We start from the raw sequence: 24,009 nt of genomic DNA, 5'->3' as shown, positions 1-24,009 counted from the left end.
GAGCCTTATTTCGGGTTGTGGAACCGGCAGCATACACTGCCGCCAGGAACTTTTGTAGGTAGATTCCTTCTGTAGTCATTTTTCACCCGTTGAAAGTAGCCACTGCTCTCACCAGAGCACACAGTTCTCAGGGGACTGACCCGGTGCTTATGCCCGCCAAGAATCTTTCCCCTTTTTCCTCTGTTCTGCCTGTTGCCTTCATGTAATGCAGCTCATTAGTTTAAACACATATTAACCTAAGCAAAAAGAAACACCCTTCCTCTTCGACTACACGCTCACCCTTAACCTGGTTTGAATATTGAATTTGGCTCCACACAGTACCTGTTCCTTTACGCAATCAGAAAAAGAGCCTGAATAGATGTTACGCTTTAGATAACAAGAGGACAGTCTCTACCTTCATCTAAACTGACTCATAAAGCTAAAGGAAATGCCTGCTAGCCCACCGTTAGAAACCTAGGCCCAGTGCCCTCTGACAGAAAAGTCAGGGGAAGTCCCTACTCACCTCTTAATTTCTCTGGTGGTTTAGCTGCATTTAATCTTGCTTGTACCACCTAGAATTGCTGGGAGAACCTGCTAGCAGTGAACTAGCTGGAGGAAGCAAATAAATGTTTGAGGACAGGTTTGGGCCTGGCAAGTGTGCTAGTGCGGGGGAATGAAACAAAAAAATTAAATGTGGAGGAAGAAGATACAGCCAGAGGCGACTGCTTTTTGGAGGAGTCGTTCATTGCTAACCTGCTCTGAAGCCCGTCTGACAGACAGAGCTCCAGGCTGATGCCAGACGGATGTGAAGGGGAGAGGTAAGCAAGCCCGGGTGCTGGCCGTCCAAGTGCCAGGCTGCCCGCTGTACAGAGCAGAGCAGAGAAGATGTACGCCCATAAGGCTGTTACGCCACAGACACTGTTCAAGAGAGACAAGTTAAAAATCAGCATTTGGGCTACCTGCAGCTGGGATCGGCTGCTCTTCTGTCCCTGTGAGTCTGCCACAACAGCAAGGGAGATGCTCTGTGGCTTGGGCCCTGTCTTGCACTTGCATAAATGACGGAACAAACTGTGGCTCAGCCTGAAATCCCTGGCCTTGAGGCATGCAGGCAGGCTTTGGGTAGCCTCATCTCTGGCCATATTTGCGCACTTGCACTCTGTGCTCAGCAGGGCTGCAGTCCCCTCTGCACGTGTGTCGAATCTCATCGTCACCCCCACCGCTAGGTAAGCAGCATGGCTGAGGAGACCCAAGCAGAAGAACGTACGCTCAGCCTGTGCACTCGCATTTCAGTGCGACTTAGTGTGGTAGAATGCAACATCATCTTTAAATATTAATAAATATTGATTATGTTTTAATTACAAGCCATGGAAGTTTTTATTTTTACGGAGATCTTAAAGTAGCTGATTTACTGAAATACTGAGGTGGGAAATAGATTTAAATCCCTCAACAGCTAATGCCCTCGAGTACAGTTTTTCTTTCAGTAATTTGCAGCAGCCAAGGAATCTGCAAAGAAAGTGTGAGAATGTGAGTAAGGAGCCCACTGCCTGCTTCAGGCAGCGAGCAGGAATGTGGAAAGGTGTTTTGTCTGGGTGAGCACTGTTCAAACAGCTCCGGGCTTTGTGCTCCCTCTCCAAGTTTTCTTCTCCCATAAAGCCATCATTCCTCTGATGCAGCTTCACTCCTGGTTTTCTACCGGGCGCTACCGCAGGGGATTTCATTGTTCAGATAGCTAGTCCCTGCCCTTCACCAGGAGCACGCTGTGCAGTGGCTGGAGCCCGTTACCCAGTTGTGCTCTGGAGGCGCAGGCAGCGCTCGCTGCACAGCCCTCGCTAGCCCTCAGCAGAGCAGTGTTCACAGCCAGTGTCAGCAGCCCTCGCCCACACGCGAGGAGCTGCCCCGGCAGGTAGAAGCTCCTGCAGGAGACCAGGATGGGTGACTAGGTTGTAACACGCTTCAGCAAAAGACACAGTTGTTCCTGCCAGGTCAGTCTCTAGAGGAGGCAGAATTACTGTTAAAAATAATAGGGAAAATACAGGGGAGAAGAAGCTTCCCCGATGGCAGGAATGTGCTCTAGACACCTGCTTTTCCCTGAATACGACACAGAAGGTGTCCTTTGCTGTACATTATTTTGTGCTAACTTGACAGTTTTCTTTGAACCTGCCTGCGTGGTCAAGAACAAGTTCCAGTCTTGCCCGATGGGAATTTATTCTCTTTGCTTTAAGCGACGCCTGAATGCCCAAGTGGACATGTGCCTCCAAGTGGGGATTTTCTACATGCATTGAAGCTGAAATTTAAATGGCACCAGAAAGACAAAACTCTAGGCATAGCCTGGTCCTGTTCAAGTAACCGAGGCTGAATGTAGGCTAAGATCTTCAGTTTGGACACGATCTTGTATTCGTCTTTTGTTGCTTTCTGGGACCTGTTCTGGGTTTCCTGACAGCTCATTGCATGGCTATAATGCGCAGTATCTCACCCTTCAACCGCCCCAAAGCTCTGTTGCATCTGCTAAAATTTACCTAGCAAGAATAAATCACAGCAACAGTTGAGGCTGTAAGCAGACTTTCACAGTCAGTGCAGGATTTTCACTTCCCTTTGCTGTCAGTATCTCCTAACATGGACGGGAGAGGACCAGCTGCCAGCAGGCTGTTGGAGGTGGGGGCATGGCTCTGCCGCTGCCCGCTCGCTGGGCTGTGACCAGGTTTAGCAGCAATGCCCCTGCATTTCCTAGCCCCCAGCCACTGAGGGCAGGTGGATGCAGCCTGGGGTTTTGCCGCTGATGCTGGAAGCAAAGTCCTTTCTCGGGCAGTCAGATCGACAAAGATCAGTGCTAAGGAAAAACTCCAGCGGATGCGCTGCATTCAGAGTGCGTGCTTGGCCTGGTCCATGGAAGGGGCTGTCTGAAGGCGTACAGCTCCCGCGTCCTGCTTCCCCCCTCACCCCCACGACTCAGGCCCACCAAAGGAGCTTTGGATGCATATGAAGAATCACCCTTTCCCCTACCTTGCCTAAAAATAGCTCACTGTAGAAGGGACTGGCTCTCCCTCGATAATCCCTGGGCCACAGTTTTGAGAACTGCAGTGCAAAATGTGATTTTTATGTGTGTTTTATACTTCCCTCAAGAAGGACAGCATTTTTAAATGCGCTTCCTTCCTATTCTGTGTCTGACCCCAGCAGCACTGACAGCAGAGTTCTGCTGAAGCAGGTAGCACAGCATTATTTTTTTTTTTTTTTTGCCAGGTGACAATCCAGCCCTTCTGATTTTCTCCTTCTTATTTCTACTGCGCTGGCTAAACACGAGCTCTTTCCACTCCAGCGCGACACATCAGTGGGTGCCAATTACAGTCATGGGGCTGGCAGATCGCTCTTCTGCCTTACGTCATGGAGTATGGATTTTTGCTTGTCACGGCTCGCCACCCCCTGGCGTAGCTGGAGGTCAGCCTGCTGATCCAGAACATGCTGCATGGACAGCTGAGACCCTGGGGTCAGGACGTCCGACCAGAAGGAATTACACGTGATCTTTGCATCACATTCACACAGAGACTTCTCTGCTCTTCTGTACCCTAGGCCCGTCCAAAGTACCTGAACTGTATTGCAATCAGCTGCTTCTTCCTTGCTGCAAAGACCATTGAGGAAGATGAGGTAATTTTTTTTTTTGTTCTTACTCCCTTAGCATTGTCTGAGTATGTGCTCTTCCAGTCCTGCCTTTGCTTGCACATGGTGGCTGACACTTGCCAGGACAGGAATGAAACGTTTTGTGCGATTTCTATAATGATCGGTTCTCTTGTTTCTTTTTTGCGTTGTCTTTTGCAGAGGATTCCAGTACTGAAGGTGTTGGCTCGGGATAGCTTTTGTGGTTGTTCTCCAGCTGAAATCCGCAGAATGGAGAAGATTATCCTGGATAAACTGAACTGGGATCTTCACATGGCAACGCCACTGGATTTCCTTCATATTGTAAGTTAGGGGCTGTTTACCTCCCTTCTGGTGTCTGTCAGTGTAAATAGGGTACCTAGACAAAAACTCTACCCGTAGGGGAGTGAAGATCTCGGGATGTGTTCATAATTCCTCCGTACAACAAGTAGCTTCCGAAAGAAAAAGCCTTGCCAGAGAATTTCAGAGACTCCTGACTCTATGGGCGCAATTTCCAAAATGTGGGTCTCCAATCTGACCGCCTGGCCTGTTTTGGGGCACGTCAAACCACATGCTAGGACTCACAGCTCCTAAAAACCTTGCTCCTGAGTCCGAATTGCTAGTGTTTTGCTCAAAGCTAAGTGCCAGGCAGCACAAACACAGGAAGTAGAGCCAAGGAGAAAGCACTTGCTCCAGAAAGGCACAGCCAGAGAACCAGATTCATGGATAAGACAAAGGGAAGGAAAGTATCCTGAGGTTCATCGTCTCCGCTTGCTCGGGAGGGGTTTTTGTGTAGGATACCTGGACTGCTAGACCTGTGTTGCTGAGAGAGAAGGGTGGAAGGGGGCAGCCTTGTGCAGAGCCCCGAGAGGCCTGGTCCCCAGGCAGATGTGTGTGATGGCAGTTCCCACCAGAAAGGCTGCACCAAGCTGTTGATGGGTTGAACGCATGGGGTTTCATTCTGTGGTGTGGAAATTGCCTTGGAGTATCCTTGTACGTCAAAGACTTGTCGCATGCCATTCTTGAGGGCTGACCTGGCTTTGCCTGTGGGGGTTGCCTGTCGGTGACGCCAGCTGCCTCATGTGCTTGTTTCCCCCCTCCCAGTTCCATGCAGTTGCGGTGTCCAACAGGCCTCAGCTACTGACCATCCTGCCCAAGCTGAGTCCCTCTCAGCACGTGGTGGCGCTCACCAAGCAGCTGCTGCACTGCATGGCCTGTTACCAGCTGCTGCAGTTCAAGGGCTCCATGCTGGCGCTGGCCATCGTCAGCCTGGAGCTGGAGAAGCTGCTCCCCGACTGGCTGGCTCTCATCATCGAGCTGCTCCAGAAGGCACAGGTGAGGGGGTGCTGGCACCGCGCTCCGCGGCAGGGAGGGGCCGTGGCCGCCAAAGGCCGCGTCTCGCTCGGTGCTCTGCTGATCCAAGGCAGCCGGGGCTCTCGGCTCCCCGGCTGCTGATCTCTGCCTGCAGTCATGCTTCCGCCAGGATGGTTGCGCTTCGGCCTGAAGGGACGGTTCTGCAGAGGCTCGATCTTGACAGCATCCATGGGTGACAGAGGGAGGAGCTGTGTGCCCCGATGTATACGGGCACTCTGTGCACCAGGGAGAAAGTAACACGCTGGGGAGAACATCCCAGTTCGCTGCGCAGCCGTTCATTCCAGGCATACGGGGTGGGCTGACACGTAGTGGAAAGACGAACGCTCAGGCTGCTGAAAGATGCAGTGAGACCTCTTAATATCAGAAAGGGTCTCCCCCCACACTGTTCCCATGAGGTGCAAGAAGGAGCAGAGCTCCGTATGTTATGAAGTCATTGTGTCAGGGGTTTTCTTGGCCCTTTATCACTTACTTTCTCCTGTACCAGTGTATCATTGAAAAGCGAGGTGCATGGGTGCGTTCAGAGCCCTAGCCCTGCCCTGGCTGATGGCCTCTCCTCTCCGTGGCAGTGATCCCGCAACGCCCATGTCTTTGCTTGTCTTCCCCCTCCAGATGGATAGCTCGCAGCTGATCCACTGCCGGGAGCTTGTGGCACATCACCTTTCCACTCTGCAGTCTTCTCTGCTGCCCAACTCTGTATATGTCTACAGTCCCCTCCAGCATACCCTGGTGACCTGTAACAGAGGAGCGTTCAAATGCCAGCCCTCCTCTGTCCCAGGGCCAGGTTTCTCCAAGGACAACGGCAGGCCAGAAGTGCCAGTCACAGGTACAGCCGCGCTCTACCAGCGTCTGCCAGCTCCCAGCGGTTGCAAGCAGGCCTCTGCCAAGCGTAAAGTGGAAGAGATGGAAGTGGACGACTTCTACGACGGTATCAAGCGTCTCTACAACGAGGAGAGTGCTGCAGAGGTAGTGGCTCTTGAAAGCATGGGCTCTGTTTGTGGCGCTGACGTGTCGAGGCAGGAGGGCAGCGTTTCCCCTTGTCCACCTTTGCAGCCGGTGTCTGTTATGTAGCTGTGGGTGCAGACCACCTGCTGCAGCACAGCTGCTCCAGAGACCACACAGAACCTGGCATCCTGTGTTCTCAGAGGGGGAGAAGGGGCCATACCTTGTCAGGCTGAACTGAAGGGAGCCAAAAAACAGAAAAAAAAAAAATCCCAACCCTTTCTTGAATTTTTTCTTGTGCGGCTAATTATAGTTCCACTATTTAAGCACTTAAAAACACAAAAAAGTATAAAAATCTAAAAAAAGACCCAAAAACCAAACAAAAAAAGTAGCAAAAATTTGTTTCTTTCTAGTGTTGTCAGTTCCACTGTTTTTCTGCTCCTGTGTATTGTAACCCATTCTCCACGTCCAAGAGCTCACATCAGTTGTGCAGAGTTGTTCCAGGGTTCCCAGCCAACTAACACCTCTCTGATCCGATTTCCATCTGCTCCTTGTTCTCTTTCTGCTTGCTCCTCTTTTAATTCTCTCCAAGTCTTGTGCATGATGTTCTGTACTATCTGACCTTCATGACAGCTTTCTTTTTCCTTTCTAAAGAAAAAGACCTTTTTTGTTTTGTTAGCGCTTTGGTGTTTAAATGTGATATTTAAAAACTGGAGTCAAATAAAAGGTTAGTCAGGAAAAAACCAAAAAACAACTCTTGCAAGCTGCTCCACACTGAACTAATAACCACAGGAGTGTGAACGTACTCTAGGAGGACACTAGGGCAGCTGGCCACTGTGCTCTGTACCTTACACAGAGACTTCTCCAAGTTAAAATAGTTTATGTTTTCAAACACAGAAAGCAGTCAATGGATTCTGTATCACTTGAACAGAAACGGTGTTTTTCTTGTTTGCACCAAGAAACATTGCGCTCAGTGTGGATTTTCACCAACACTTGACTCTCTACGTCAAGTGTAAACCTTAAAGTCTGCAGTCTGTTTTTTTCCCATATGTTTATAAGCTTAGCGTGTGACCAGCACTGCTCAGTGAGGTGCTGGGGCAGCTATGTATGCCTGAGGTTTGAAAGGTGTGTGATTATCAGCCACAAAACCAAAACGAAAGACCCTAACCCTGAAGTTTTGTGTTCATGTAACTTCTAACCAAGAGTAAAACCTTTAAAAACTTGTCTCTCCCATGTGACACCTCTGTTTCTCAGAATGACCTGTCCCAATTGTAAGCTCTCTCCACAGCCCTGAGGAAGGTATTGTATTTGGAGCCATTGTACTGATGAAAGCCTTCTGGTAGCAATAAAGAAAGTTGTCCTGGATTCCGAGTCGTTTTGTGTTTTTCACCTGAGCCGGGGATCAGTTTTGGCCAGAGGCTGCAAGGGAGCTGCTCCGTGCCAGACCCGTGGGAAGGTGGCTTCAGGGGTGCCAGGGGCCTTGCACAGCAGAGACTCGCTGCCTCCACAGTGGTTCCAGCTTCAGCCCCAGCTCTAGTGCTTCTCACTCCCTCCTCGCTCACCACGCTGTTCCCCGTCCCGGCTGAGTCTGGGCCGCTCGATGCATGGCTGGAACACTGCTTCATCTCACCTGTCTTGTAACCATCTCCTTTCTGAAATCCTTAACGCCCCATTGAAGAGTCAAGTTTCCCATACTTGGGCTGGCTGTAGGTCCCTGCTTGCCTGACCTCTGAAAATGAAAAGGTTAGTGCAGACTTGATTCCTGCTCTTTTCTGTAAGCTCACAGATTACAGAATAGATTCTGTTCTATAATCTTGCCTTCTTCCCAGCGGGCTTTGATCTCGTGCACTTCAGGAGGAGCCGGCCCCTCCTGCCGGGTGCCCTCTCGGGTGCCATCCTTTCTGTTGTGCACAGTCCACTGCAACAAACTTCTCTTGGGTTTCAGCCCCCTCCCTGCCGGTGTCCTGGGAATCACCTCCCGAGGTCGCATTTCTCACAGGGGCGTGCACCTTCCTTCCCTTCCAGCCCTTCTTGTCATCCTTACGGAATAACCAGTCCCTGACCTCTTCTCTCTTCCCGCTGCTTGGTTTTCTCCAGCCAGGCTGCTGTGCAGTCTCGGGGCTTCACCCAAAACACTCCTTGCAAAATACTCCATCGCTGCAGGATTTCCATGATACTGGTGCTCACTGCGTCAAACCCGCTTCGAGGCACATGTCTTTCTCAGTTAAATTACACGGCATAATAGCTCTAAATAAAAATAACTGCCCCGATTTCCAACACTAGGGATAACAGCATTGGCATGGGAGAGATGAGAGCCAGGGAGTTTTCACGCCCCTTGACAGCCAAGCCAGGCACCCGTGGTTGCTGCACAGAAGGGAGTCTGCGTGCGCGTGTGCCTGCTGCACGTGAGCAGCAGTTCAAAGGACCCAGGCGACCCCGCAGGGAGCAGCTGCTGAGCGCTCCGGCTGCGCACGCAGTCGGAGAGGTGAGCCAGGGCGCTCGTAACTCTGCTGACGACACCGGCCTGCACGGTGCGAAACCGTGCAGTTTTGTGGGACTACAGCTTGTTTCAGCTGGGTTCCAGCGGTCTGAGACACTTTGGGGGAGGGGAAGGGGAGAAGGTGGGGACCAAAGGGCTGTGGAACTGTCATCCCATGGCAATAAATCTAAGCCTCACCTTCCGTTGGCTTCTCCCCTTCCACACACTCCTTCCCTCCCGGTTTAAAGGACGCCTTTCCCCTCACCCCATCTGGCAGCGGCAGCACAGGCCCTGGTGAGGATTACGGCCGAACCCACCTGCAGACGTGCACCGGGAGAAGAGCTGGCACGGGGCTGGGAAAAGGAAGGTGTTCGCTTGTGCCAGCTGGCAGCCAGAAGGGAGGGAAGCTGGGCGTAAGGAGAGAGATTTAGGCACTGCTGGAGCAGTGCTTCTGGTTGCGAGTCGCTTTGTGAGAAGGCAGAGTCGTGCTTCTCACCGTTCTCCCCAAGAGCGACAGGACACGAGCAGGTCCCGCGCTGCCCCCCACCAGGCACATCCCCAGCCCACGCCCGCCCTGCGGTGACAGAGCTGGCTGCTGAGCGTGTTGCAGCCCCGGGCACGCCGGAGGAGAGCAGCCTCTTCTTTCTGTTGTTGCTTCTGGGAAAAGCAACATCTTCGTTCTTTGCAGCAAAGGGGTCGGGGGGTCAGTCTAGCGCGAAGCAGCTTGTGAGAGTCACAGGTAATTTCACAGTGTCATCAGCTGCCTTCAGAACTGTGCTCAATAAATGCAGCATTACTTCTGGCTCTCCCAGGATTAAGTGCAACACTGGGAAGGGTCCCTGCCGAAGGGTCACCTTTGCAGCCTTCCTGTGCTGCACGAAGCTGGCCGAGCCACAGCCCCAACTTGGCACGTACCTGCAAGGCAAATGCATGAAGAGGCCGGAGCCAGAACCTCCCTGGCTGCCAAGGGAGCTTTCACGCTCCCGAGTCCCAAATGCAGAGGCGCTCCCCAGCCCCAGTCTGAGCAGATTGCCTGTTCTGTTGGCGCTATACACAAATCCACACCGGTTATCTTTCGCCTGGATACAGGCAACTCTTCCAACAAAAGCCAAGGTTCACACAGACAAAACCAGTCACCAGTTTGGGAGACCTACCTCTGCAGGGCCCTGCTGCCCGGCTGTCCTCACGTAGGCCCTAGGATGCCTGTGGGCCCAGCTGTGTTGCCCAGCAGTATCCTGGTGCCCTTTGCTCTTCCAGATGCACAAGGAAAAACCCAGTCTCTGCAACTGCAAACGCACCGCTTCAACTTACCCCTTTTCTTCGTCTCTACCTCTACTGTGAACACACTGTTGCCCCAAAAGTGGGATCATTTACCCAGTGTGGAGTACGCCAATAGCTTCCTAACACAGCCTTTCAACCCACCACCACGTATGGAACGCGCCCGCTAAGGAAATGCCCAGTTGTGCCTGTGGTACCCTGATGCACCCAAGAGCCTGGCTGCACTGGCGAGGTATACAGGTGCAGTAGGGTGCAGAGGATTTAACTCTGAAAACCACCCACGCCCCAAGTGCAGCGCTGCTGCAAGCCGGGGGCACAACAGAACCAGAGGGTGCACCAGCTCACACCCCCCGTCCTGGCGCTGACTTGGCACTGGGGACCCGTGCTTTGGGACTGGCCAGCCTGGGTCTCGGGGGCCAGGGCTGGCACACAGGGCTCCACGGGGGACTGCAGCAACATCATGAGGTCGTCTTCAGCTTTGCAGCTCTCCTCCTGCTGCTGGGGCTGTGGCCACCTGCGTCCCAGGCCAGCTGGGCCCAGTGAGCAGCCCAGAGAACGTAGCTCTGCATTGCTGACTGCACTGGTGCACAGATTTACAGTGTTTTGCAACTAAAAGGTGATACTCAAAGATTGGCTTGCCTTTGAAAATGAGGCACGTTCCAGCAAGATCAGCTCCCCCATGTAGCAAGGTCCAGCTGATTTTGGAAATAACCTGCATTTCCAGAAAGAAAAAAACCAAAACATTTCCCACTTCCCACATTTCCTCCCCACAAAAAGCCCCAGGTGGTGACGCAGTCCAAACCGCCTCACTGCCTCGCTACTATGTTAGCAGGCTGACTTGTACGGCGTTCCTGCTGTCGGAACACAGGACTGTCCTGGAGCGCTGCCAGGGCTCCCTGTTACCCACAGCAGAATATCCCCTGATGCCTGTGAGTCCTCACATTCACGTGGCCTTCCCACAGGCTTGACGCCACAGACCTGACAAAGATGCTGAGCACAGGGTCTGCCCGCTCTAGCAGGGGCCCAGAGCCGTGAAGGTAGAAGCCGAGCAGAGTACCCGGGTCAGGTGAGTGGCTGGCAGGAAGGGAAACCAATTCCAAACCACATACTCAGTTAACTGCTGCCTCATCTCCCTCCGTGAGCACTGGGATAACACCATCGCATTCGTAAAACCATGCATGTTATCACTCAGCACAGTCCCCCGAAGCCCAGGGAGCACCCGAGTGCATGGCAGCCATGTTTTAGCAGAGCACTGCCACTCGGTTCAGACGTCTTCGAGCAATAATCCCAGCTCACCTTTACATGCTGCGCAGCCGTTTCTCTCTGCAACACCCCACCTTCCCCTTCATGCCCCAGCAGCGTTTGCCTTGCAGACATGGTAGCAGCAACCTCTCGGCAATTTTCTCCACGATGCTGTCTCAGCGAGATCCTGTACACCTTCTTCGCCCTGCTTAGCCTGGGGGACCACTCACCAGCTACTTCTCTCTTACACAAGACCTGGAGCTACTGAACATGAGGGCGATGCCCACTCCTCGAACAGCTGGGAGGTCGATACCTCCTCGGTTGCCTCCGGCCAGCGCACTGCGACCCAGCCCCAGCCCACGGCAGCCACCAGCAACACGGCACCGCACCCCCAGCTTGTGCCATGGGACACGTCCAACCTGGAAGCTATTCCTAGCTCTGGGTTTTAGGAGATTCTTAAAGTTCCTTTGTACTTTCCAGCAGTGACAGGAGGGTTAAGCCCACAAGCACAACTTTAAACTTGGGCACCCGCTCACTCCTGTGGATGCAGCAGCCTTCCCAGCTCTCCTACGGGCACATTTGGTGACACCAGGTGACAGACCACCTCTCTGGGCTGCCCAACAACAGGTTTCACACTGCTGCCCCTCTTCCCCTCACAGCTGCACGCCATGGAGGAAGCAAGCCAAGGGGCACATCGCCATCCCTCTCGCCAGCACCAAGGTGTGGGGCAGCCTCAGTGACGCTCCCCCAGCTCAGCCCGTCGTCTGGCACACGTCTGTCTCACTGCAAACAGCGCCTGCAGTGCCTGCACATGCTTTTCCACTCTCTGTTCCCCTCCCTCTGCCCCAGTATCCATCACCACCAGATTACGGATGTCAGATGTTTCAGCCTGTTTCCCCCCCTCCCTTAAAATTCCTTATGTCTCTGTACCCCATGAATTTACCTTTTAAAAAAAACTGCCAAACCCCCAAACCTTCTGCTGGTACCATCTGCCTCAACAACCTGGGGCAACAAATTCCAGAAGTTTACTACCTGCTCTGTAACAAAGTTACTCCATGTTTTGAGCCTATTTCCTTCTAGCTAAGTGCCCCTTTGGTTCTAGTCACACCATCTAGTAGCTACAAGTCCGGCATCCGCCGCCATCACCTCTTAGCGGACTTTGTAACACAGAATCATAAATAAATTTAGGCTGGAAGGGACCTCTAGAGGACATCTGCTGCAACCTGCAGCTCACAGCAGGGCTGACCCTCCCTCTCATCTCAGCCTTTTCCTCTCCAAGTCTTTGCGGTCTCACCTGGCAGGCTGCTGTTTCATCCCTTTATCACTAGTGCCCTTCTCTACCTCCACTATGTCCTTCTGGAGACATAAGTCCAGAGCTGCATGCAGGCCTCCAGGCACCAGCACAGCAAAACTCTAGAGCTGCAAAATAAAGGCAGTTCATGTAAGTGTTGGCATTTGGTGTGTGTCTATCTGCTTCTCTTCATATAATTTCTATTTGGAGTTTATAAGTCAACCAACAAAATGGTTTTGCCCCTCTTCAAAACCTTCTTGGTGCAATAGCACTACTGGTGGGTCACCTAGCACCGAGCCCCTCCAGCTGATGAGGAACAACCTCCTCCAGTACAGCCCAGCACTTGCAAAGGGCAGAAGTGCCCTAAAAGCAGAGGTCTCGAGCTCCTTGAAAAGCTCAGGGCTGATGCAGCAGGCAGGAGTCCATCCATCAGGATGCTTCTTCAGTGTTGCCAGCCTGCATATTTGGTCATGACTTCCCACTGTCACATACAAGGTTTCAGAATCACAGGGCACAGCTACACAGGGTTAGCAGCACTTGATAGCCTCTCTTTAGGTATGGGATAAAAAGCCTCACCACCACCTAGTTTTTTTTCCCTTCTCACTTGCAGTGAGTGATGCAACCTGGTTAATGACCTGTTTCAGAAAATACGTGGCTCAACCCACCGCTTTTCACTTGGTACAGGTGACCTGGTGCACACAGAGCACTGCTGCCTAAGCCCCGCCAGAACAAAAATGATTCCCTCCTGCAAGTCGTGCAACCTCTTCCCAGTTAGCAAAGCATCCACAGAATTTTGCAGACTAAGAGAAGAACTAACACAGGCGAGGCTGAATCCAGCAATACCCTCAAGGCCTCAACCCATGAGGCATTAGCTACTCTGTTTTGTCCTCAGAAGGCTGAATGTGAAAAGTTTTCTGGATCTGGCTATCTCATGGTAACCACTGGTGGCTGGAGAGCAGACCCTCAGCAGGCATCACCCGAGCCCACTGAAGCCTAGAGAGCAGGGCAGGCTCCTTTTCTGGTATTAATGCAATCTTGTCCTAAGCTACATTTGTGCAAACATTCATATCCCTTCAGCTTGGGCAACGGTCAGCAATTCCATTTACATAGCAGGTAAATCATTGCAGCATACACACAAAGCCAATATTTAATAATATTTCTGATTATATCTATAAAGTCACTTAGTTGGTTGCAAATGGCAGAAAAACTGTTTGTCCTGGAAGCACTTTAGAAAAATAGCCCCCTGGCTGGAGGGAGCTTCTAGTGATCTAACCTTTGTCACTGACGAATGCTGAAAAACATTGTGCTTCTGACAAAAGCCCAGCAGATTTCAGCAGAGACCCTTGGCAGCTTGTGCTTCACACACAGATTGGAAGAGGCAAAACCTGGATGATTTAACAGTACTTTTTCCACAGCAGGTTAAAAGAGGTGAATTCCTTGATTAATGTTCACAGATAAGAAGAATAAGTCACTAGTATTCGGTTTAAAAAAGAAAAGAAAAAAAAAAGGTGCATCACCCCACATGAAAAACTTCCAAAGAGGATCAGGCTATCTCCTTCCATCCATCCCAAACCAGCTAGAGGCCACTACACACCAAGTTTTCATGCTTTGGTTTTCACCTTCACACACCACTTTGGTACTTTTCAAGCTTTCTGACCGAATTAACTTCCAAAGTAAACAAGTTAGACTACCCCACATTCAAGACTGTTAAAAAATATAACCATTAATTAAGCTTCATGAAAATCAAATGAAGCCCTCAATCTAAGTACAAGTCAGTGCAGCTCAGCTGTACAAGAAAAGATACCTACTTTGCCCATACAGAGGCAGATCGGCCAGAAAATAGCAAGGCCGTGACAGTCCAGAACAGTCTCCATCAGTGCAAGAGTATTGCAACATCAGCCATCCCTGCTTCACACAACTGCCTCCTGAAAACAAGACGTCACCTAGGTTTGAGGACTTCTTTTCAGCACATGTCAGAGTTGCACAGGACGTACTTGTTGTGAAGTTGTGGTGTCCGAAGCAGCCAGACTTGATCTTTGGAGGCAGAAATGAAGTCCTCCGGCTATGCACACTCACCCACAGCCTGTCATTCTTTTTGTCACCAGCGGCGCGTGCATATTATGGCAAAAGGAAAGAAAATGGAAGGGGATAAAAAACCCAAAACACCTAACCCAGTGCAGTACCTCACATTAGCCAAACTCTCTCCTCCAGCCGTTACCTCAGACATTTTTGGGAGCCTCAATTCTGTCGGAGCTGCGCCGGGCGCAGACAGATCCCACACAGAGACACACAGCACAGCGCACCCTCAGACGCACAGGTGGAAAACAAAAAGGGAAGGAGAGAAGGGCAGACGTGATGGAAGAATGAGATGGCTCTTCTCCTGGCCAGGTGCCCGTAGCCGCAGGCTCTTCCAGTGCCCTACTGTCCACTGGGAGAGAGGGTGTGGGGCTTTGGCAAGATGACGATTACATAAAGAAGAAGCTACAGAAAAGAGAAAAACAGAAAAGAAAAGAAACAGAAGTTCAGAATTGAAATGAAAAAGTGAGAGAGGAAAAAAAAGGGAGGAACAACATTTTAAGGAAACTAAGCCACAAAGGAAGGAGAGCACTGGGGAGGTGTCATACAAACCAGCTACGCCAGAGAGGCCTGGACCCCTCCAAGACACCGGCTGATTTAGAGAACAAGCTCACAATTGCCACAAAAAGCGACTGACAAACACCAGCATAAGCCTACAGCGGCATCTCAAAGGCACAAAACAACCTGTTGGGAAACTTTGCCTTTCCTCATCCCCTCCTGTCACACCATTACAAAATGGCAACAGCAAAACAAAGTCACAAAGGCCACGCGAAGACCAAAGCATTTGGGTAAAAATATATTTCCTCTCCCCACTTCAAGTGTCGGCGCTATTTGTGTATATGACCTAAAGCATGTACAAGAAATAACTGAGCTTATGCTATAAGGTTATTATTCAATTTGTAATTCAAAAACTGAAATATTTTAACATCAAATAAAGTGACAATATCTAACAGATGCATACATATAATTTGCATTAACACTGTATGTAGGTTACACAATTATTTAGTTACAAACATGGGTTATTTTCAAATAGCAAGGTAATAAAGTTCTACATCTATAGTTTAAGGCAATCAGGATATTAAAAATGTATACAAATACAATAGTTCTACCGCTGTTCACAGCTTAATTTTCTGTTAATTAAAAAACCCTTCATATTTGCACAGCTGGTACACGCTGATGAGGGCATCATGGACATCACATACTGCAAATGCAACCAAGGTCTCTGGAGAAGAGACAAACGCGCACTCTTCTAACACCTTAGAAGGGCAAACAGTAACTGGATTCAAATGGACATATCCGATATGATCACACACAAAAAGACATTTCCATTCTCACTTGCACATGTGAGGAGAAGCAGAATGAGAGCTACCTGGAGAAACACCGGTTCTGTTAAATAAAGACGTGCTTAAAGAGAGACACAGAGATACGCACCTCCTTGACGGCATTTCAAGCCGTCAAAAGCACACAGAGGGCGTGGCACGCGTTGCGGTTCTCAGGCTTCAGCGGAGCCCGAGGTGGGTGCGAGCCACTGCTCTCCCCCCTGCCTGGCAGCACCACACGCCGCAGGAGACGCACTTAACACCCATGAGCTCAAAGAGCACCTTCCTGCTCACTGCCCTCCTGCAAAGTAACTGCAACCCCAGTGAGGTTTTGGGGGAGCAAACCCTTATTCATCTCTGGCTTTTTGGCTGACCGCTGGACGCACGCATGCCCACCTCTGCAGAGCAATCGGGGCCCCTCTCAGCAACCTGGGTTTGTTTGTTTTCCCGTTCTGGGGGTTCATTCCATGCCTTGGGAACATCATCATCCCAGAAACACACATTTCAGTGTGCTTTCCTGCTCCTTCACGCTATTCTAATGTTTGAAATCCACCTTGTCAGGAACATGCAGCATTATCAGCTAGTTATCATCGCTATCTAATGCACACTAAAGGCTGCAGTGCCTCTCAAGCAAGGCTTTTGCCCGTGCAACTGTCTGTCCACAGTTTCCCCAGCTGGCTTGCTAGCTTCAAGCGTGCAGAGGAGCTGTGCTGGGTTGCTTTAGGCATTCAACGGGAGCTGGATGTCGTGTTCCCTAAACACTTCAGCAAAAGCAGATTACTGCAGAAAGTTTTTAAGTAGTTTTAACCATGCCACTTATAAGTAAGTTGACTTAAGAACCTCCCAGAAAAACACAACTGATTTCATATCAGTAGTGAGGCAGAGAAGGTGAGTCTCTTACAACTGTACTTACATGCAAAGGTGAAAGAACATCCAACTAGATTTGAGTGTATCTTTACTCCATGCAGAATCAGGGGCTACTGTGAAAAAAGGCATAAGTAAAGAAAAAAAAGAAGTGCAGCAGTAACAAGCTAAACATGGCCCAGGGGTTTAAGGAGCAAAAAAAGTCATTAACATCTCCTTTAGCAAAAAAACAAAACAGTACCTTTAACCTTTGTAAGTTTATGGGTTATTCCAAGTTTCTCCAAAACAGCTTGCTTTTTGCTGGAGGAAGAAACCCAACCAAAAATAAATTAATGTACTTGTGCTTGGCCACAGCTTTCTGTCAAAAAAGGAAAAAAAAAAGGCAGGTAGACTCATTTGATTTCCCCTGCCAAACATCCCTTGGAAGGGCTGTTAAATGAAGCAGGACAAATAAATGTTAAAACTAAGTTTTCTCCTTGGCACAAACTGCTGGTAATTAAAAAGAGGACATGCACAGAGACAGCTGAAGCAAAGCATACCGCCACAAGCATTCAACGAGGTGCATATGATGTGACTGTAAAAAACCCATGCCAAAACCCAAACTTCTTCCTTGACGACTCGAGATTTTGAAGCTAGGTTTGCCAGCAGCCACAAGAACCATCAATTCACTTTCCCAAGCAACCCCCTAGTAAACCTATTTAACCTGACAAAAAGTGCATCATGCTCAATAACACCAGGGGGTACAATTTAAAAAAAATAACACCCCTCTGCTCCCCCCCCAGAAAGAGAAAAGGCTCCACTACTTTATTCCCAGCTTATTTACCTCCAGTTAATTTTTGCTGTCTGTCCAAGACATCGTACTTAGATATCCTCTTCCCAAAGCCATGTTTAAGCAGTGAGGGTTAAAAAGCAAGACAACCCAAAAGCTAACCCCCAAACACATTTCCCAGTCCAACACTTCAGAAAAGGTGATACTGCTGCCTCCCCGCTCCTCCCGAGAAGCAAGACATTCCACCCCAGAAACAAGCGAAGAACTGCACTGTGTAAGACTTAGGTGGAGAGAGTTATTTTTAAGAGTGCTTTAAAAAGAAACAGGAGACTACCTAGATAGGAGCAGTGGAAATGCTTGCTGTACATCAGCAGAAGAGAAAGAAATCCAGAAGTCATAGGGTAAGCATGGCTCGCCACTTCTTGAGAAGGAAGGGAAAGACTCTGTCCGAAAAGCAATGGCATAAAAAATACACATTAAACAAACCAATTTCCACACCGTGCTGGCCACAGAGTGAGGCCTGGCTTATGTTAATATGTCTCCTTTGCATGTTCAAGCGACATCTGAACAGGACGTTGTCCCTGGGGCTGGAAGGCCGTTGGGGAGCACGGGGAATGTATTTCCAGCACCCTCTCTCCCTTGACTTGAAATTCTGGATCCCATCACTTTGCAAGTCAGTATTTAAGCATGTGCATGAATCCTCTTGAAGGCTCTAAGAGGATGTTGAAGGCTATGTCTTCCCCCCTGCCCGGGCATTTGATTCCATAAGGGCTGCTAAGCCTTGCTAAGATCATGCGCATTGGAAACCAGGTACTATTTTAAGCGAAGTTTCAAAGGTTATGGCCAGGCAAGTAACACATGGAAAGCACTAATGAGCAATGGTCCTTCTCCCAGGCACCTGCAGCGCCGCTTGGCTCCCACTGCAGCATTCAGCAGGTAGCTACTACACTGAACTGGATGGGTGGCTGTAAAAATACGCCAGCACATGACAATAAATCCAAGCCAACTAGTATGATTCAAGTCAGACAACAAAAACAGGAACTAATAAAAAAAATATCATGCAAATGTAATGGCATGCAAGGTCAGTTAAACTTTTGTTATCTACACACACTTACCCCGCTCCCTCTCCCCCAACAGCGAGACTCCCATTGCTGTAACACGTTAGCTATTGAAGGAACATGGGTCGGACTAAACTCCAGGGTTTAGCCACACTGGGGTCTGGGCTGTGACTCTCATGCAGCAGTAATTCCCCAAGGCTGGTTTCTGCAGATCCAGGGACCCCTTCAGCCCAGGGCTCTGGCAGCCAGCCCTCTGAGAGCTGGGAGGTCAGCAGCACTGAGGACCTGATCCAGCCAACGACGCTCACCCGAGCTGCTGACAGCCAGCCCTTACTCTCAGTTCAAATTTGGGGCCAAGAATGATTTACTGCTGTTAGTTTTGACAAGAAAAATACATGGGATTTTGTATATCTTGCCCCTCCACCCACCCATGAACTTCCAGTTGCATAGTCCTGTACCCAATCCTTCTTCCTTCTTGTTCCCACTATGTTATTAGATGAGTTAATAGTTATTCATGTTAAAAAAAAGAAAAAAAAAGGAAAAATGAAAGAAAACAGATGGCAGAGACACATTACTGCAAAAGCAGGTGAATGCAGGAACGTCCTTGGCTTGACAGGCTTTATGTGAAGCTTGCACTGCAAGTTAAAAAAGAACAAAAAACAAAAAAGTTAGCAATAATTGAACTCAAAATGAAAAAAAAAAAAAAACCAAAAACCAAAATCAAAGAAAGCTGGGAGAGCCGACACCAGTAATCCACTCTGGTGGGTGGGCATGCAGATGGATTATTGCATTATAAAGAAGTCAAACCTCAAGGCTGAGCTCTACTCCAGCCTATGACAAGCAAAAGCAAAAAGAGGGGGCAGAACTACTGAACAACCAACCATGTAAGTTAGTCAAGGTTGCAGTCTGTAACCACACAGTGGTTGGTGTCTTCAAGCTCCGTTTTTTCAGAATGTGCATGGCTGCAGGTGTCCGGTTTGGGTTACTTCACACGGGTGCTCTCACAGAAGGCTATGTGCTTAGCCTTTACCCAAACTTGGCTGTCTCAGATCTGGGAACCATGATGCCTCCCAGCACTTCAGCACATCAGCTTTCAGAACCAATTCAGATCCTTCAAACATCAACAAGACCCTCTTTTTACAGGGTGTTGGGCCAGGCCCTGACATGTGTTACAGCTCAGGTTATAGCTGTGTGTTGTAGCTCAGGGACTGCTTTGGGACTAAGCATGGCCAATGATGGCCAGACCAGTCACATTGGACTGGAAACTATGATGTAGAAAGGAAACTGGAAAAAACTTTTTCATCTGGTTTTCAGTAGTAGCTTGAGATAAACAGAAACAGAGCCCAGACAGATGGTCCCAGCTCCTGGAGGGGTTGAGGATGAGCAAGTAACACAACGGCACGTGTTGAGACATGCATGTGGCATCTACCAAACAACAGGCTAGCACCAGAAGGCTATTTGCTGCTCCTATTTGGTTTTGCCAAGTTCATTGCCAGGAACCATCTCCAGATTGTTCAGCTTTGAAGTACAGCCCCATCTGAAAACTATGGCTTGATAAGTATGCCCAGCCCCACATTCAGGAAAGTACTTGAGTATGTGTCTATACTACAGCCACACAAGTGTCTGAGGCGCACTTCTGTCATCGGGCCAGAGCTGCAACAATTTTAGATGAAAAATGCGTAAGGTACAGGAATCTGAGAAATGGATTATGGAAAAAAAGTATAAAAAGACAAGTTGTTCCTATAGGAACAGTCTGGAAATCAAGAGGGCCAAGTTCTCCCCCATGCAGCTAGGCCAACGGCAGATTTTGCCCTGAGCCTTCCCTCCAGTTTGCACAGCACAGTGGGAAGTCTTCGTTGTCCAGGGTGGAGCAATCTGATCCCACCTCGAGAAAGGAGCATTCCCATGAATTACTTTCTGGGGAGGCTACAAGGATCGTGCATGGCAAGGATTTCCTCTGGCAACTGCACAAGAACAACCACAGTCCATGTCAGCACAGAGAAAGGTTGAAAGCCTTACCTAAATAAACAGCAGCTTTTCGTTAGAGTGCAAGGAGGACCTTAAAGCCTTTAGAAAAACCAAGGTGTGCTACAAGGCAGAAGCATCAGCATTTCCCTTCAAAGCCTGCGTTAGTAATTCAGACACTAAAGAACAACTGAAGCAATTACAGCACCTGGTGTGGAGCGACACCGAAAGGACACACTAAAACACGTGCACGTTCCTCATGACTGGATTTCTGTGAACGCAGCAGCAAAGCAGAAACTGTGTTTGTCATGGTTGTTAGAAATATCCATATGTCACACCCACAACATTGTGCATGTGCCAGCCAACTTCACAGAAGCACACAGCAGTTAACACTGACTACCAAAAGGTAAAGTTACAAAACTCCCCAGACCATTATATACTGCACTGGTCTCATATCTAAGTGGTGAAAATACTGCAGAGTTCTTAAAAATACTAAGCTACCAACTCTGTTCAAGAGATAAGAAAAGGGGTCTTGAAAATTTTCTATTCCTTTTAGCAAACAGGTCACTGTGTCTAAATTCTTACATGAGAGAAGACTGGCGTTTCAGCCTATCCTACACACAGGCATCGTTGCAGAATGGTATTTCAGCATGCTTGGACTTTAGCTGCCGACACTTCTTGTTTCTACAGTTCAGCATGACACTGATCAGTCTGTAATGCCAAGCATGCAGCACACAAGCACTCTATGTATTTCAGCCAGGTTCTCAGCATAAAGCAGCACGGCTCCATAGGAGCTACATCAAACTTACATCAGCGGAGGAACTAGCCTTAGGCCCTCCCCACCTTCCCCGCGGAAGCCAGGGGCAGAAGCGACAAATGATGTGTACTGAACCGGCAGCAGAGACAGGGGACATGCAGTGAGCATCAGCGTAACGACCCGAAGTATAAAAATAGACTAATACATATGCCATACACCAGAACCTCACAGGCTCACGCTGTAAGACAGCTCAGACCTGGCTGAAGTTCACAGGTTAGCAAGGGAGACAAACGTGTCTATACCACATCCTCACTAGTATTTTGGTTCTTCCAACAGCGACAGCTTAGTGTTAAATCGAGAGGGTTACTCTGCCAGAGGCTATTAAGGAATGCACCTCTTCACTATGGGCTGCTAAGAGAAGCGCGAAAGTGTCGTTTTTGTGTGTGGGTTAAAGCAGCGCTTTCCAGTGAGATTTGTTGCATCACCATCTTTACAGCTTTCCCAATTGCATTTATCGACTAGTGCCCTTATCACAGATGACCCAGAAAGGGCTTGCATGAGTATTCCCTTACTGGATATGGAAAAAGCAGATGGAAATTATGACAGGAGGCCTCAGTGCAGCCCCTGTTACAGGCACCTGTCTTGCTGCACTATGCAAACAAGCCATGCACAGTCTATTCCACCTCTGCAAGGTTTGTCTGGCTTCACTGTACACACCACATCTAAGCGGACCTTGTGCTCTGGCTTTTAAAGCATGGTGAAGTAGCCAGTATAATGTAATAAATAGGGATCTCTTGCACTAATAGCAAGCTAAACATAGCCATCTCCAAGTATAGGCTGCAAGAAGGAGGCTATGTCAATCTGGATCGATGTCGAGCTCAAGGTTTTCAGCGGAGCTGTGCAGTGACTTAACTCTGAGCCCCAGTTAATGGCAACGTTCCTCCAGTTTCAATGGAAGCAGTTAGGTCCAAACTGAGCACTTCTGAAAATCCTGCCTTCAAATACTAACCATGGGACAGACTGTCCACAGATAAACTTGGTGCCTACTAAGATGCTGGAATCTCAGAGTACAGGATTACACTCCCAGTATATGAATATAAAATAGTAGAAAACAGTGCCATTACCTTTACCAAAAGGTATGGGTTTCTTAGCTTATTATGTCAACTTGATACAACCATAAATGCCATTTACCTGCAATTACAGTACCATAGTATTTTGATTTTTAAAAAAACACACCTGAAATTTCTTGTCTTTAAAGCCAGCTTCCAAGTATTCACTTTTGGCACTAGCATTTCCCATGTGAAAATAACATGGTTGTTTTGGTTTCTAATCTACTTACAACTATAACCTTAAGGAATGGGAACTGGAGGCTACTCTTGGGTTAAAGAAAGGACGGGTAGAGACCCCCTTAACAACTTCAGCTCAGGCAGATAAATCTGAGTCCAGAACATCCCAGAGCTGTCCCAGAAGATGCTGGCCATATCACAGGTCAAACCTCCACTATCCAACTGCTCTCTCATACTAGTCAGACTTCAACATCAAATTTGAAGGTACTCTTTTAGAGAAAAATTAAGATCATGTCCCTGGCCCACCCTTTAGAAAAAAATACTTTATTTGATCAGGCTAATAAAAGCCCAGTTTCCAGTCTGGTAATGGGGAAAAGCAAATACAAACATGCAGCAAGAAAGAAAAACAACCTCCCAAACTGTAATAAGCCCTACAAAGGACATGGGTGACATCTGCTTACTTTTTCTTGTCCTTGTCTTTCTTGGTTTGTTGAGAACCTGCCTGCTGAGCCTGTGACTGTAATAACTGAGCTGCTGCCTTCTTCTTTTGAAAGTTGTTCAGCTCTTCCTCAAGTTCCTTCTTTTTGTCTTCCACTTTTTTCTTCTCTTCTTGGTGAGTCCTCTTTAGATGGTCAAACTTTTCGTGAAGCTGCCGGGACAGAGAATGAGAATTGGACAGGAAGAGAAGAATGTTTCACCCCAATTACTGGTAACGACGCCTGAAGCAGTTCTGCTGGCACTGAGGCCTCACTTCATTAATAACGAGTCATTGGCCTATCCCAAGCATGCCTGACTTTGTGAGAAAAGCCCTGCAATTAACATACACACAGATGGTGGGAATTAAAGTTGCTGCAGGATTACAGCAGGTCCCTGGGCACTTCCAAACCCCTATGTTCCATCCCTCATTGCTTTGTACCTAATGGACTCTCTCATGCTTGTGCAAAGCAATAAAACATGGCCATTCAGGGCAATACTCTTCTCTGTACCTCTGTCGAAGTACACGCTCCTCCACGATGCCCGAGAAACAGCTCCCTCCCCTAGCAGGACATCTACGCTTTCTGCCCCACAGTAATCAGTGCTGACCTACAGACACTGAGCAAATCATGGTAGGGCAGCTCTCAAAGAGCTCAGTCACATCCCTCTACAACTATGCTGAGTGGGACTTGCTGCCTTCTGGGAAGTCCTTATCTACTCACCGGAGTCTCCAGAAAGGTGCAACTGCTAAAGGGCAGTGCTGGCTGTACCACAGCTGAAGATCCTCTGCAAGTCAACATTACTTAAGAGTAGCAAACATATTCTCTGCTTTGGGTGGGACTGAAAAGGTGAGAGAGCAGAGATGACTCCCATGGCACAGCAAGGCTGACATTTCTGTGGAGTATGTAGCCGCAGACACCATTACTGTCACACTGCAGCATCTCACGCTCGCTCCAGAGTATATATCCTCCTCCGGCTGCCCAAAACCAGGGAATACTCCTGCTCCATTTTCCAGGCACAGAAAACCGGTAGAGGACTTGCATGATGAGGTGACACCACACGTCCACGGCAGGACTGGGAACTGAGTTTGTATCTGCTTCCTGAGGATGTTTACGCACAGCAAGCACCTTTGCAGGCTTGATGTTGGGATTTGGATGCTCACCTTGTCAGCGCTCTCTTGGAAAAGCCCCAGCCTAAACTCTCACACACAGTCCTCCGAGTTACAACATACT

The 24,009-nt window shown here is 49.0% G+C and overlaps 2 protein-coding genes across 6 annotated transcripts in view; one reads left to right on the top strand and one right to left on the bottom strand.

Moving 5' to 3' along the window:
* The window catches only part of CCNI (cyclin I), a 34,890-nt gene extending 27,606 nt beyond the window's left edge, over nt 1-7,284 (top strand). For 2 of the 3 annotated variants that reach the window (XM_075420835.1, XM_075420834.1), the window contains exons 4-7: nt 3,544-3,618; nt 3,790-3,930; nt 4,711-4,941; nt 5,590-7,284. In XM_075420835.1, the coding sequence (XP_075276950.1) occupies nt 3,544-3,618; nt 3,790-3,930; nt 4,711-4,941; nt 5,590-6,048 (906 nt within the window). In that variant the 3' untranslated portion in view covers nt 6,049-7,284. The remainder of the gene's footprint in view (nt 1-3,543; nt 3,619-3,789; nt 3,931-4,710; nt 4,942-5,589) is intronic. The other variant, XM_075420836.1, reaches the window with a different exon arrangement.
* Nucleotides 7,285-13,257: 5,973 nt separating this feature from the next.
* SEPTIN11 (septin 11) overlaps nt 13,258-24,009 on the bottom strand; it is a 58,530-nt gene continuing 47,778 nt past the window's right edge. The window contains exons 9-11 of one of the 3 annotated variants that reach the window (XM_075420831.1): nt 22,765-22,952; nt 20,469-20,531; nt 18,813-18,930 (exon numbers count right to left, since the gene is read on the bottom strand). In XM_075420831.1, the coding sequence (XP_075276946.1) occupies nt 20,498-20,531; nt 22,765-22,952 (222 nt within the window). In that variant the 3' untranslated portion in view covers nt 18,813-18,930; nt 20,469-20,497. Of the gene's footprint in view, nt 14,691-18,812; nt 18,931-20,468; nt 20,532-22,764; nt 22,953-24,009 lie in introns of those variants that run through there. The other 2 variants (XM_075420833.1, XM_075420832.1) reach the window with 2 other exon arrangements.

Source organism: Opisthocomus hoazin, chromosome 5 (assembly GCF_030867145.1).
Source record: "Opisthocomus hoazin isolate bOpiHoa1 chromosome 5, bOpiHoa1.hap1, whole genome shotgun sequence".
In the NCBI taxonomy this organism is placed as follows: Eukaryota; Metazoa; Chordata; class Aves; order Opisthocomiformes; family Opisthocomidae; genus Opisthocomus; species Opisthocomus hoazin.
Note: the sequence above shows the minus strand (reverse complement) of the source record. Positions and strands in the feature narration are given on the sequence as shown.